This window comes from Glandiceps talaboti, chromosome 12, assembly GCF_964340395.1.
Source record: "Glandiceps talaboti chromosome 12, keGlaTala1.1, whole genome shotgun sequence".
In the NCBI taxonomy this organism is placed as follows: domain Eukaryota; kingdom Metazoa; phylum Hemichordata; class Enteropneusta; family Spengelidae; genus Glandiceps; species Glandiceps talaboti.
In genome coordinates, this window is record NC_135560.1 from 12,567,598 (window position 1) to 12,582,718 (window position 15,121).

Sequence of the window (15,121 nt, forward strand, 5' to 3'; positions counted from 1 at the left end):
TTTCAACTTGTGAATTTGCCATTAATTTTAGTCTACCAAAGCAAAATATTATTGGCTGATATTGTGATAAACTTACAACTTTTGCATACATCACACATGTGTCCCGCTCCCTACCTCATTTAGTTGTATTTTACTTGTAGGCGTACTACATGTATCGGTGCATTCCCGGCAATTTTCATACATGAATGCATAAATTTTAACATCATGATTTGTGAACTACTATACAATGTGAAATTGAAAGAGTGAGATGTGTTGAAATTGGGGTGTTTTGAAATTGGGATGTGTTGAAATTGGGGTGTTTTGAAATTGGGATGTGTTGAAATTGGGTTGAGTTGAAATTGGGGTGTTTTGAAATTGGGGTGTGTTGAAATGGGATGAATTGAAATTGGGATGTGTTGAAATTGGGATGTGTTGAAATTGGGGTGAGTTGGAATTGGGGTGTGTTGAAATGGGATGAATTAAACTTGGGATGTGTTGAAATTGGGATGAGTTGAAATTGGGGTGTTTAGAAATGGGATGAGTTGAAATTGGGATGAGTTGAAATGGGATGAGTTGAAATTGATGAGTTGAAATTGGGATGTTTTGAAATGGGATGAGTTGGAATGGGTTGAGTTGAAATTGGGGTGTTTTGAAATTGGGCGAAGTGTGTCACATTCAGGTGGGGGTTGGCTATAATGGGGAGTATATCTGCATGTCTACACCTTACATGGTGTCGTAGCAAACATTTGATCGATGTGTATTTCCATGAACTATTACTTTTAAGACTCACCAATCTTGTTTACAACATGTGTGTCTGCAACAGACTGGTATACATCATGCCATGAAATTAATTCTTTATAGATGTAGATAATTCATGAATATAACAAGAAAATTTCTACTCGCAGAGTCAAAAATGTTTTTGGAAACGAATGCCAAATTTTCGCTTATGTCTTGTCAATATCATGAGGGGTGTACAGCAGTGCTATCAAAGTATGCACCCAGAGTTCATGAACCTTGAATCTCGCATAATGGTAACGTCACATTGTATTACAATGGCCAATCAAATGACTTGATCAATTTTTCAATGGATTGCAAGCATGCCAGTATGAAACAAAAACTTCCAAATTACCAAATATTCATTTCATATTAAGTTATCAAATATTCATGTCATGTGTTACCTAATTAACAAACTAAAATGAATTTCACTTAATTATGTACGTATATTATATTATATTTTATGTAAGTTCCTGTCAATAGGAATTGGTCGTCACGTTATTTATTTATGTAAATTGTTTTCATGACATCATAGTATATCAAAATCCACTACTTTATAAAAACCTGTAAGGAGAGACTGTGTGTGCATGTAAAATTATTCAGTGTAGCTCTTGGACTTCCTATTTTGAGGATTCATCATTTTTGGCAATTTATGCGTTGTAAGATCCTCCAAAAATTAGAGACCACACCCATCCCTAGGTATTGTACTATTGCACCCACTTCCCCCAACCACCCTCAGGTATTATTACTGTAAGTCTCCCCCCCCCCCCCCCCCCCCCCATGGGCCACCCTGTGGTATTGCAGTATTGTACTAAGCATAAGCCATGAGTAATTTTGGGTTAAATTAAAATAAATGTTCTTTTTGTATTTTGTGCAGAATTTTTGAAATTTTTATAAAGTTTCCATAAATTATGCTCTTAATTTTGAATCTTGAAATTTAATATTATTATGTATGAATATCACATAACTGTCCAGTACACCTTCAATGCTGGGGAGAACTCTTTGTAAAATAATAGTGCTGTCGACTTGTCCTCAAAAGCTTCAAATGTGGCAATATTTGTAGTCCACATAATTACCATGGCAACCAGTTGCAAATGAGTAGTCATTCTGTGATGAAAGTCTTGTCGATTCAGCAACCATAAAACTGGTATGTCACAATAATTTCATTTTCAAACTTCTTTGTTTGCTATAAATTGAAGTAATGATTCCGTACGGCAAAGCATCTGAATAGCAGATCTAGTTTAATAGAGTGCAAATAATTCTTTAGCCTTTTATTCATCAGCTCCAGGAAATATCAATTATATTTCCATATTTCAGTTTTAATAACACATGGGAATGGGTTATATATTAGTATGCGATATTGTAGTTCATTTCACCCCAAGTAATGTCTCGGTTCATTTTTTGTTGTCAGTTTATATTGCCCCAAGTTATCGGTATTGGTAAACTGACAATACTCGTGTGATCCAGGTATTTTTACAATGGGGACCTACTGCAAAGCAGTCATAATGTCTAACATGTAATGAAATGTTATCACTTCACAGAATCATCTTCACCTAGCCAAACCCGTTCTAAGGAAAGCCATAGGGGTTTCACAACTGTCTGCGTACTGGCATTGTCGGCTCCTCTTCCAATTAGCTGTAAGTATGACCGCTAAAAATGTATGTCGCTGTGACTGCCTAGCCAGGTGGGCTGAGATCTGGCAGCGATAATAGGAAATGGGTTTCTATACATTCCAAAAATGTCATTCGAAAAGAGCACATTCTGTGTTTTGATCATTTTTTTTCCACAGTCTGTATGTAGCTTGAAGCTACTGTTAATAGAATTGTTCATACCTATGATAGGATTACCCAATGGTATTTAAAAAAATACTTTGGAAAGTATTTTTGTCTGTTTTTTGATTGACAAAGATTAATGTAAAGCATACAATAAAAGTAGTGAAGACTCTGCTCAACGTACTGGAAAACTTGAAATCTAGACATTTTATTTTCAGTTGATATGACTTTGACAATCTTACAATTTGAAAATTATATAATTTGTTTTCTTATTTTTCCCCAATTAGGTAAAAATTGATTGTTATCAAACTACTGTTTGTTTGAATTTTCAAATTTTTGAGTTTGCGAAAAAAGCATAATTTGTTTACTTATTTTAAATTGATTGTAATGTTATAGAAGTACTGATTTTGTAAAGTTTGATTTATAAAAATGAAGAAAAAAATATAATAAAAAAGGCACATAATGATGTGACCTTATGCTGCCGCAGTGATGTTTTACCTGGTAAATTTAACAAATCCGTTGCATACATACATCTGTTGCAAGTAATATTACATTCAGCTCTTTTAGCTTCTCCGATGTATGACCATTCTCCATTCAGCTATTTTCAAAGGATTCATCTCTTATTTGCATCTCAAAGATGAGGGCACTCAGATGTCAGTTGTCATAGCAACGGTTCATGAGGAGACTTGGCATTCTCCGAGGACATGATAAGATTGAAACTCTCCTTCTGATTAGCTTAGGCAAATGTGATTATCAAACAGCGCCCCCAACAGTTGAACATATGATGTATGGGTGCTGTTTAGAGCAATTTTGAAGTGGTGGATTATAAAAATCTATGTATTCCTGAGGTGTTTCTGAGACATTATTTTTTGCTCGGGTTAGATACCACTGAAGTGAGAAGCTGAAATTGAAATTCTGGCATTCTTTTGACTTGTTTCATTTTCTATTTGAAAAAAAAATCTTGTGTAATAATAGCAATGATGAGGGACCATAAGGAAGGTTCATCTGTTTGTTTTGAAGCTGACTGTAAATCCCCATATGTGTTTGTTTTTGATCTGCACAGCAAATCCATGCGTTTGAGAAAGACATTATATCAGCCTGTGAATTACTTGGTGTGGGAGCAGACTACGCCTGCATGGCTCGTTCTGATTACTCAAGATGCTTGTTCCTTCTCAGCAAAGGAATGGTAAGTTTTGTAATAACAGCATCATATTGTTTTCAAGTTCAAGCTCAATGTCATCCAGATCGAAACATAATTTTGTTTGTCGAAAAGTTTGTCGTAATGTGTTGATATTACAGATAATTGAGCCTGTCTTAACACTCACTTGAGTATCTGTTTTGATGTGTGTTCTTTATTTTTGTCAAATTGTTCATAGTGACAATGTTGTAGTCTTGAGATTCACATGAATTCATGTATTATGTAATTATAGTTGTAGGGTTATATTCCTTGTTTTCAGCTCCCAGAAATATGCCAAGTAGTAAAAATCTATGATTATAATTTTCTTCACCAAAAATGCTTGACAAAATATGTCACCTGGGGCATCCCTGTGGTCATCCCTGCCCATAGAAAGGGAGGAGAAGTGCACCCACAGTGGTGTCCACAGTCTACAAAAATGCATTCTTCTGTAAAAATGTGTATTTTATTTTGTTCAGTAACCCTTACCAGAGTACATTACACTGTAAAACAACACTTCAGATCAGGGTTGTCCCACAGCCTGTATGGAATTACTGGTTTCACCCTACGATTTGCTGAGAATGACATATCATAATTTACATAACAATATCCCTTTGTTATGTAAATATCACACAGTTCTGGGGAGAACAATGCCTTCTGTTCTTGATATTGAGACTCTAAATACGAAGGCCAGTCCTCTGATTTGATCTCATCTTTCCATGTACTGTAAATTCCATTACATGAGATTTGAATTCTATGTGTGTTGTTTTCTCCTCAGCTCCTACTGCTAGATAAGAAATTAACTGAAGTACACCAAGTGCTGTCAACGTGTGGGACGCTAATAGAGTCATTTACTGGCAATCCAACACAGCAAGAATCACTTAAAGTTTTCTTTCTCATATTACAAGTTTGTCATTTTCTTCTTGCTGGCCAGGTAAGCAGACTGAAACTCTGTATGTCCAAATATTTGTTGAAAGGTATATCCTTCAAAAAATCACCCTAAGCTGTTCAAGTATTGTAATATGTCTAGATTTACTTCACTGAATAAGACTTACAAGTTAGGGACACTTGACAATCTGTACTAATCGAGGTGGTTGTCTTGTAAGCCTATATATTTAGTGTTTTCAGGCTCTTTGAATTGTCACAGTGTTTGAATCATCGTAGAGGGCAGCCATGCACAATCTTTGTAAGATACCTGTATGTTCAAAATGAGCATACTGATTGACCTTAGCTGGTGAAATATTACAGTTAAGCTTTCTCTAGAAAAAAAACATGTAGATAACATTATCCTCAGTTATTGCTACATTATTCTATTATTGCTACATTATAAAAAATTCTGTATTGCTCCAACATTCTTAGTTATTGCTACGTTATTCTCAGTTATTGCTACATCAGTCGATTATTGCTACATGAATGTCAGTTATTGTTACATTATTCTGATATTACATTATTCTCAGTTATTGCTACACTATTCTCAGTTAATTTGCTGTGTTCTTATTATTGCTGTTATTCTAAAGTTAATTGCTACATTAGTCTTATTACTACATTATTCTCAGTTATTGCTACATTGGTCTCAGTTATTGCTACGTTCTCCTGTTATCGCCATTATTCTTAGTTACTAGGTTATTTTCAGTTATTCTTACTTTATTCTGTTACTGCTACATTAATGTCAATTATTGTTACATTATTCTGTTATTCTCAGTTATGGCATGTTTTCATGAAAATATGAAGCAAATATGATGTAATAATCACAATTTATAATGTTTAGCTGACCTAGGACTGAGTCTAAACTTAGACACTTCAGGAAAAAGGGTGGTAACATATCCATGACATTACATTTGATCACCATAATGCTTAATAATTTGATATCTGTGTTATTTAACGACACACAGGTTAAGAGTGTGAAACCATGTCTTAAACAATTACAACAATCAATACAGACTATAACAGTGTTACATTCAGATGACGGTAAGTACCCATTGTCATTTTAACTGTAGTAGTTTGGCAAGTTTCTATTACTATAGTCTAGTTCCTAATCCTATACAGTATCGTTACAATTTATATCTTTACTTCACTTATGTCACTATAACAGTTGGGGTTCACTGGGTAGATGAACAACTTTCTGTGCTGATTGAGGGGACTTTGACCAGACTGTTGTTAAACCACAGTTGGCATCCAGAGTACTTTAGTATCTTTGATACGAAAAGTTATTTGATGTATTCCGTAGATCTCAAGGAATGATAACTATGTAAATTTGTAACAACTTTGTAAATTTGTGATAAATGTAAAAATGTGATAAATCGTGAACTAACTCCTTCATTTTCCAAATTTTTTTTTTCAGAACCCCTTTCTAGTAATCCAGCCGATCTTTTTCATTGGTTACCAAAGGAACATATGTGTGTGCTTGTATATTTGGTAAGTCACACATGCTGTGTACTAAATTAGCGTACAGTCTATGCTGTCTTGTTCTTTGTGATGGTAAAAATTGAAATGTTCCATAGAGAGGATACAGAGGCTGATTTGTAACAGTCGTATTGGATGTGTTTAAACAGTGCTACATCAGCCAAAATGTGCACAAATAGATGAGAATGAAAAACACAGGTTGTTACTTCCATGGATACAGTTTAGAAGGTGACAGGGGATATAGAGTAACTTAGGACCCATGACTTTCATGACGTCATTAGCTTGTAGCTGCAGGGCCCCTAATACTGCCATAGCCATAACCTTTTAACAGCACTTGATCTTAAGAAGGTCCTTTTGTAAGGGTCTTCTCTTCTATTTCTTACAAATATCTGCCTAAATATACAAACTATAATGCCCATAACATGAATATAAACGCAATGAGAACTTATGTATAAAATGAGAGTGTAGATAATACTGTATTCTCATACACGATGTAATTTTTCACTTTCTAGGTAACTGTCATGCACTCAATGCAGGCTGGTTATATGGACAAAGCACAGAAGTACACAGACAAAGCCTTACTGCAGATTGGCAAACTGAAGATTCTAGACTCCCATCCTATATTATCAGCATTTCAACTCATGTTATTAGAGCATATTATAATGTGTAGGTTAGTCATGGGGAACAAGTCACTGGCAATACAAGAGGTATGTATGGATTGCATTATTGGTGGTGTAGATTTCATTGTTAACGGTGTATATGTATATTTCATTATTGGTGGTGTATATTTCATTATTGGTTGTGTATATTTCATTATTGGTGGTGTGGATTTCATCATTAATTTCATAATTGGGGATGTAGATGTTCTGACTTATCAGGGGGTTATTTTCCATTTTAATTCCAGTGTTTTTGTTAAGGGCAGTATAGTGTATGGGAAAGTGTGCCAGTTTTACCAGATTTACCCCTTCCTGTTACCATGGTTCCTGGCTCTTAGCAAAAAAAACTGTAATTCTGTATACATCCTTGAAGACACAGACATATAATTTTCATGTATGTAGCATGCCCTCACATGGCCAAAAATACTGTAACTTATTGACCAACCAGAAAGCTCTTTATTGTACTAGCGACTTTGGGGTAACTGATAATGCAGACAATTTTAATGAAGGCACATGTAATGAATCAACCAGTGACATAGACACGTATTGTCGTGACATAGATGCGTGTTGTCAGGATATAGAATGACCATGGTGTAAATTCCATATTTTTCTGTTCAACTTAGCATGTGCATAGTATAATAGCTGCTGTCGAACTTAGTCAGGTTTTAAGTTGTATGTACAGCAGACAATATGATCCCAAATGATTTTGATTTGGAAAAACAAGATAAGAACTCTTTGCTGTATGATATAACTATCCAAGTTGAGTTCAATATCTGGTCAAAGGATGAGTCCCAGGTGACAATCTGGTCTTGGCTTCCTGCATAACTTCATCAGAGAAAGTTGTAACCATGTAGTGATTGTGATCATACAATGTATGATTTAAAATGATAACATTCATGCTTGAAATCAAACTGATTTTGAAATGTGTGTTTTTTCTTCCGCTGATGTTCAAACATTCAAAAAAATTGTCACCATAAGGGTTTAACCAAAAAAAGAAAATAGTCAATCACTAAATAAGAGCACAGATCTGTGATAAAAAAATTGAAAAACATTATTCTTAACTCTATCATCTGTAAGTCTCAAAACTTAATAACTTATCTCTCTTCTTATTTATGCATGGCAATTTTAACTTTGGGGAAACCATAAATTTATTGTTAAAATTTGAATTAAGTCTTTTCAAAAAACCTAATCACACTCAAAAATGTAATTGCATTTTTTTTCTTGGACAGATTTCACAAGCATGTCAAGTCTGTCAACAACAGCCTAAGTTATTTACAACACATGGAGCTCAGCTTCACACGTTATTAGGTTTATATTCAATGTCCATGAACTGTATGGAGAGTGCAGAGGCACAGTTTACCACAGCCTGTAGAGTAAGTATGACTACATCCTATAACAAAATGAATAGAACTCTTCTGACCGCTAGACCATCAACAACCCAAAACAAAAGACTACTGTCATTGTTAAGGGGAATATCACCCCAAGAAATAAAAGCATTTTCATAAACTATGGGTTCTGGAAAGTCACTTTTTCATAAACTATGGGTTCTGGAGAGTCACTTTTTCATAAACTAAAGGTTCTGGAGAGTCATTTCACGATTTTACATCACCTACAAATACTAAACAATTTCAGAGAAACATCAAGTTGATCTTGTGCCTCTATAGGATATCTTCCCTGTTGCCTAGTGCATTATGGGAGTCAGTAAAAATAATATATTCGTGTTTACATAATGAATATTCATGAGAGGTGTTTTACAATGAGACACATGGGCATGTAGGAGTCATGAATATTCACTGGAAAATGATTAAACAACTTTGTCTAGTGCCGTTATATTATGGTTTTGGTTTGATGAAATTTGTCACGCTGAAAGTGAAAATTATTATTGTTTAGTTTGACTTTACTGGACAACACAGATTTTCCCCAAATATTATATTTTCTCTCTCACTATATTTCTAAGTTACATCATCCTCTTTTAAATGAAAAATGACAGCTATGAACTATAAATTACACATTTGAATATGGCGGCCAATAATTAAAAAATTATGTAATTGTGAAATGCCATATGTTTCACAGACTTTAAGTACTATTAGAACTGCTATAATGTTTTTATTTGTATTTCTTCCTTTGTTTCAGTTAACAACGCAAACAGAACTGTGGATATTTATATCATTAAATCTTGCTATAGTATATCTCAGGTGTGGAAACAGACAACAAGAGGTAAGATAAAGTCTAAGTTAGAGTTGTTACTTTTTTAACACAACTGACCTAAGTACAAAAAAAAAATGTTCAGCCAATTATAATGATAATCTGTGGGATGATAATTTGGGTGTTAAGTTTGGAAATTGTTCGAAGGAAAGGAGCAGCATCGACTCGGTGTCCTTAGTTGTGCTGCAGTGCCATTGGCACTGTTTTTGGTTGCAATTTCTGATCCTACTTATTTCTCCTTCTTGGGACCTGGCTGGTGACATATTTAGTCAAAATATAAAAGAAGAAAATTTGTGTCCTCTCAAAATGTTGACAACAAAATAATATATTGATATAAAATGTTGTATAAAGATGTAGTAACAAAATTTTCTCACATACACATTATTACAATTTTCAATCTAGTGGGAATGACTTGGGAAATTATACCATGATACAAGATATGTAATAATTAGTTAGTATTCCCCAATACTTTTCTTCTTTCAGCTGAGGAAAATCAAGTGACCTAAGGGGCCTTGTCACTATGAGTTGCTAGACAAGTAGTTACAAAGCCATTAGGTCACTAGTATTTTTCTGGCTGAATGAAGTAAAATATTGAAGAATAATATAACTATACCTCCTCAAGCATAATTTATGAAAAATCGAGAAAAATAATGATGATTTGGAACCTTTTTAACTCGTAGTTCGATCACTGCAAAACCAGTGATATGCATGTAGACACGGGTTGTCATGACGTAGAACAGCAAGGGTATATAATCCATATTTTCTGTTCAAAGACAATAACTTGGTTTGAGTATGGTATTATTATGCCCTGGTAATGGTACACATCTATAAAGTACCTTCCACAGTGAAGGTTTTCATCATAACACTGTACCATTAATTATTATTACCCCCATGACACAGACCAATAGTGGCGTAATGGCCTATATAAATTCATCCTCTCCCTGGGGAGCATACAATCCATTGCAGCCTTTGAAACGCATATGGTAAATTAAAACATTCACATTGCAACCTCTGTTCTACCAGGTATACAGCTGGATTGACTGGGGCACAATTCTAGTTCAAATCTAGCTATAATGAGACCAAGTGCAGTGACATGGCTCGAATCAGCAACCTGCAGATTGCAATATAGGCATTAAGACCAGTGTGACTGTATTGTAAGAGATCTGAACAGAAAACTTGTGTTTTTGACAGTTTTTTAATATTGTTATTTCTTTCACTCGTCTACAGGCAGTATCATTGCTTGAAAGAATACAGCCTGAGAATATCCGGACAAGTTCACACAGTCTCAAGGCAGCGGCATTTTATGTGAAAGGTCTCCAGTCATTCTTTCAAAACAGATATAACGATGCAAAGTAAGTTGCAGTGTTCAAAATCATACAGTTGATATCTGTAGACAATAGCACCATAGATAGAACAGCTGATAATTAGCCATACCACACCACACCACACCACAACACACCACACTACCCCATGCCACACCACACCACATTACATCCCAGCCCACCACATCACATCACACTGCACCACACCACATCACACCTCACCTCACCACACCACACCACATTTTGTTTATTTTTACGACTATCAGTTCACTGCAAGATGCAGATTTGATTTTGTTGCAATTTTCTATGAACATTTATTGATAACGTAAGTTTTCCTAAAATGTGCTGTAAAATAGTGTTTTTCTCACTATTGAATGTTCTACAAGGTTAATAATCAACATAGCCCAGACATGGAATAGTTCAAGTATCTACCCATTCTTGTCCGAGTGTACTCATGATACTATGCCCCATATTGTGTTCTACTGTCAAAATGTGGTAGCGTGAGACAAATTTTGTCCAAATTTTGTTTTGAAATGTTTTCAGTTTTCCAGATGTAGGATTTGTTTGATAATTTCACTTACTGTTACTGGTAGTATTAGAGAAGGTGTGATGCCACAACAGTTTAAGCAGTCAGCATAAACTGCTGAACTACCTGAAAGTCTACCCAAGGTTTCCATAGGTTGGCAGTAGCTGTCATATAAACACCATTATCAGGAGGATATATCTTTTGTTTGTGAAAGCCTTCATTATTTTGTAGTACTGGTAATTTGATTCCAAACAATTTCCATTTCTGACCTTTAGGGAAAAAGTTTCCAAAATGAAAGCCAGTGTAAGCTATAGTGAATACTGTATGGTAAATTGGTATGTATGATTAATCTAGGGATGGTTTGTGTTTGTTATTTCACAGGAGGTATCTGAGAGAGACATTAAAGATGTCAAATACAGAAGATTTGAACAGATTGACGGCTTGTTCACTTGTGCTTTTAGGCCATATCTTTTTATCATTGGGCAATACAAGGGTAAGTCAAACAAACAAACAAACAGCTTGTACATGTGTACATTGGGCCATATCTTTTTATTGAATTGAATTTAATGGAATCAAAATGAAATTTATTCCACCAGTGAAGAAAAATATATACACAAACTCTGAAAGCAACAGAAAGAACATTTTTGGTGAGGGCCATGGAAATAGTTCCCTAGGAACTAATCAAAGTCCATGGACCAGACATGCAAATAATTAAGACAAATTTGGGTGGGTATGACTCTGAGTTTCACAATAACAAAAAAAAAAAAAAAAATTATGTAGAGATAAAAATATGTTGGTTTATCATTGGGCAATACACGTAAGTCAATCAAATAGACTGATAGCTTTTATTTTGTGTTGAGATAAGGAAAAATCAGGATTTTTGAGAATTAGCAATTTGATAATTGATTGTATTGACATACATTTACATTGTATAATGATTGTCTGGTGGTTATTATGATGTATTGATCACAGTTTTCTGATTTATTTTACAACCCTAGATAGTTTTATCATTGCTACAGTTTTCACATTTCTGTGCTTCGAAAAGCATTTATGCCACCTTGGGGTAAAAAACAACATCTACGGTAGTTGTGTGGACTTGGTTTAAATAAAGTAAATTCTCCTTTTCAGATAAAGTTAAACCAAGTGAATGACGAAAGTTGTTACAGTGTAGTTTACTCTCATGTTTTTCATGACTATTACTTAAATAGTGGGAAATTTCACTCGTTAGCAATCAAGGAGAGACACAAAGGATATTTATTCCAACTTCAGGAGTATGAGTACTGAATACTAATATAAATCATATCATAAACTATTTTCTATTTTAATTTTTATTCATACCACCAATTTTAGGAGAGTCTAAATATGGTCATGCCAGCAATGCAACTTGCAAGTAAAATTCCAGATGTTCACGTGCAGCTTTGGGCGTCAGCACTTCTAAAAGGTAATGTTACTATGAAATCCTCAAAAATAAACTATAATCTACACAATATTTGAAAAGATAATATTTGGTAGAATGCTAGTTGAAAAATACACCATATTTTTTGCTGAAACTCTAATGAATTGCTGAGTATAAATAAATCATGTAAATGATTTATTTTTTCAAAAATATGACAAAAAAATGTTTTCTGATGACACTCCCATGCCAGTGGGCATCTATTTTAGAGTCAGATTCACAGCAGCAGTGCTTGTTATTGATATGCTTATCTAGAGTGCAACTTTTCATTGTAAAAACGAGTACATATTCAGTGGTTTTTTCCACACAGTCCAGTATGTTAGTGGGCATTATATCTGTAGAAAAAATCAAACTATTGCAAATATCCAGCTAAAATATATCCAGCATCAAAATAAATAATATTGACAGTATGTATATCTACCATAGCAGATTTTGACATTTGACATGTCAATCTTCATATTCCTAAGACTGGTTAGGAAATTTCTGATATCGATGAACTGTTCTGTGTGAAAACAGAACGGATTGTTTGTATTTGTTTTTTTTTTGTATTTCTATTTCAGTTTACAAATATGTAAATTTATGATTTTTTATTTATTTATGAAATTACTAGATTTGTACCAGCTAAGTGGAGATCCAATCAGGGAATCAGAGGGATATCAAATGCACACTTCATTCTCATCTCAGCTACTCAAAGACCATTTCCAGTCAACACAGTTATCAGAACACCAGCTTATACAGGTGAGTTGATGTTTGTAGTTTAATCAAAGTCATCAGAACACCAGCTTAGGGTGACCCCATTTTTTTCCTGTTTCTCATTACCCGACCGACCCAAATTTTCAGCTCTGACATCAAAATAAAAAAAATTATTTTTGCTCACCCTTAATAATTTGTGGAACAGCACCATCTCTGGCAACAATAAGCAATTGTCTTGACTGTCAGTGTCAACTACAGTCATGGTGGCGGCAACGGCACTTGTTCATGAACAGAGCAATTCCTTCATGACGGAATTTATTCAAGTAGTGAGCCTGAAAACATGTCAATTGTGTACAGAAGCTGGGAAAGGGCTTGTTACCAGGAATTCAATAAAAAGAAGATAGAGAGGAGGAAAAGGAGAGGCAGAGAAACACAAAGACAATTTTGTATTTTTTTCAACTTTTTTGTGTGAAAAATAATCCAACCCATGCATAGTTGCTATGAAAAGGTAATGAGAAACTTTAAAAACATAGGGTCACCCTTATACAGGTGAGTTGATGTTTGTAGTCAACACAAGGACCTACAGGCTACACAGACAAGTTCATTGTAATTTTCTCACCTAAGTACTTGCAATTTTCACTGTTAATTCTCATAATACTTGAAATAGAATTTGACCCCCTAGCCATGTCATAGGAATAATGACCATATGATTTCTTGGTCTACATCATGACTTCCTGTCCATTTATCAATTGCATTATTATATGTGCACGTAAGAATAACTTGATCTCCATGTTCTATTTTGACCTCTAGGATGAGGTAAAATGTTAGCTTAGATACTGAAAATTAAAAATTTACAACTGCCAACATCAGATGGAAAGGTAGACTGTAAGATACGTCGTGACGTTTCACCCTCACCGGCCTCCTCTGTGTTAGGGGTTGGCCGATGGTTGAGGGCACCCCGTCACGGCGTACCTTACAGACTAATGGAAAGGAACCTGTGTCAAACAGGAAAGCAAACAAGTGAATTGGATTGATAACATGTGGCACAGCATGTTGGAAGTACAGATACTTATATTACATTTCATCATTTGATAAGAACAGTTGTATGGCCTCTTTACATAATAGGTCACGGTTACAAACAAGTTAGAAGTTCCCCTAGCATTTCATTCATGTACACATAAAGAGGCCATAAAACTGTTCTTATCAAACCATGAAATGTAATACAAGTCTCTGCTGTTCAACCTGCTGTGTCACGTTTTATTAATCCAATTCATTTGTTTACTTTCCTTGTTTGTGACAGGTTCTGTGCATCCTAAGGTCTGATGTCGGTAGTTGTACTAAATTGCTTGTCTTTGTTTCTTTTCCCTACAGTGGACAGAAGGGCCATGTCCTGTACAACAGCCACCAGATGGCGCCAGTGCCAGCCTACTGTAAAACAGGTTGACATGTCATCAAATCTCATGTCTCTCTGTACTAAGGCAACTTTATAACTAACTACCAGTGTTTTCTTTTGCCACTCTGTAAATATTCCAAGCTGGGCCCACAAGAAGAGTTTCCATATTTTGTACAAATATAAATCAAACCATTTTCTGTCTCAGTACTTTTGCTCATAGTAGACTTTTTTTGTGTAAAGACAGAAATAAATGGACTTCAGTATCAAAAAATAGAAATTAGAAGATATATTTTCCCCCACTTTTTTCAACGTACAGTAATAGGAGTAATAGATGGCTTGAATGCGTTAACTGTAGATAGCACATGTTAAAGTAGCGCTGCATTATTTTGTGTACGCATTTGGGGGTGAGGGGGTAGGGGAGGGGGGATGTCAAGGATAAAATCGTGACTATTTCTGAGCTAGTCGACAATTTTTTTCACAAAGGGGCTAGAATAGAAATAATTTGGACAGACTGTTATTTCAGTTCTCAATATGCATGAAAAAGACTGTATTTATTGTAAATAGTGTTATGGTGTTTCATTCTGTGTTGTTGAACACAGTAACGTGATTTGTGCAGAGTCTAAGTGTGTTTAGTTCTTTAACCCTGATGGAATAGTATATTTTTTATGATATCTTCTAGACTTAAAAAAAAATTGGAATTAATTTTTTTTTTTTTGGAAATCCTGTGTCTCATTCCTTACTTATCTGTAGAAAAATGTAAATACAGCGTAG

General features: G+C 34.7%; 1 protein-coding gene across 1 annotated transcript in view; it reads left to right on the forward strand.

Moving 5' to 3' along the window:
- LOC144443565 (MAU2 chromatid cohesion factor homolog) overlaps positions 1-14,735 on the forward strand; it is a 16,305-nt gene extending 1,570 nt beyond the window's left edge. The window contains exons 4-16 of the mRNA XM_078133096.1: positions 2,295-2,390; positions 3,589-3,711; positions 4,478-4,633; positions 5,592-5,667; positions 6,041-6,114; positions 6,615-6,809; positions 7,988-8,131; positions 8,892-8,975; positions 10,191-10,315; positions 11,193-11,304; positions 12,162-12,252; positions 12,875-13,002; positions 14,329-14,735. Coding sequence (XP_077989222.1) covers positions 2,295-2,390; positions 3,589-3,711; positions 4,478-4,633; positions 5,592-5,667; positions 6,041-6,114; positions 6,615-6,809; positions 7,988-8,131; positions 8,892-8,975; positions 10,191-10,315; positions 11,193-11,304; positions 12,162-12,252; positions 12,875-13,002; positions 14,329-14,391 — 1,467 coding nt within the window. The 3' untranslated portion in view covers positions 14,392-14,735. The remainder of the gene's footprint in view (positions 1-2,294; positions 2,391-3,588; positions 3,712-4,477; positions 4,634-5,591; positions 5,668-6,040; positions 6,115-6,614; positions 6,810-7,987; positions 8,132-8,891; positions 8,976-10,190; positions 10,316-11,192; positions 11,305-12,161; positions 12,253-12,874; positions 13,003-14,328) is intronic.
- Positions 14,736-15,121: the final 386 nt, after the last annotated feature.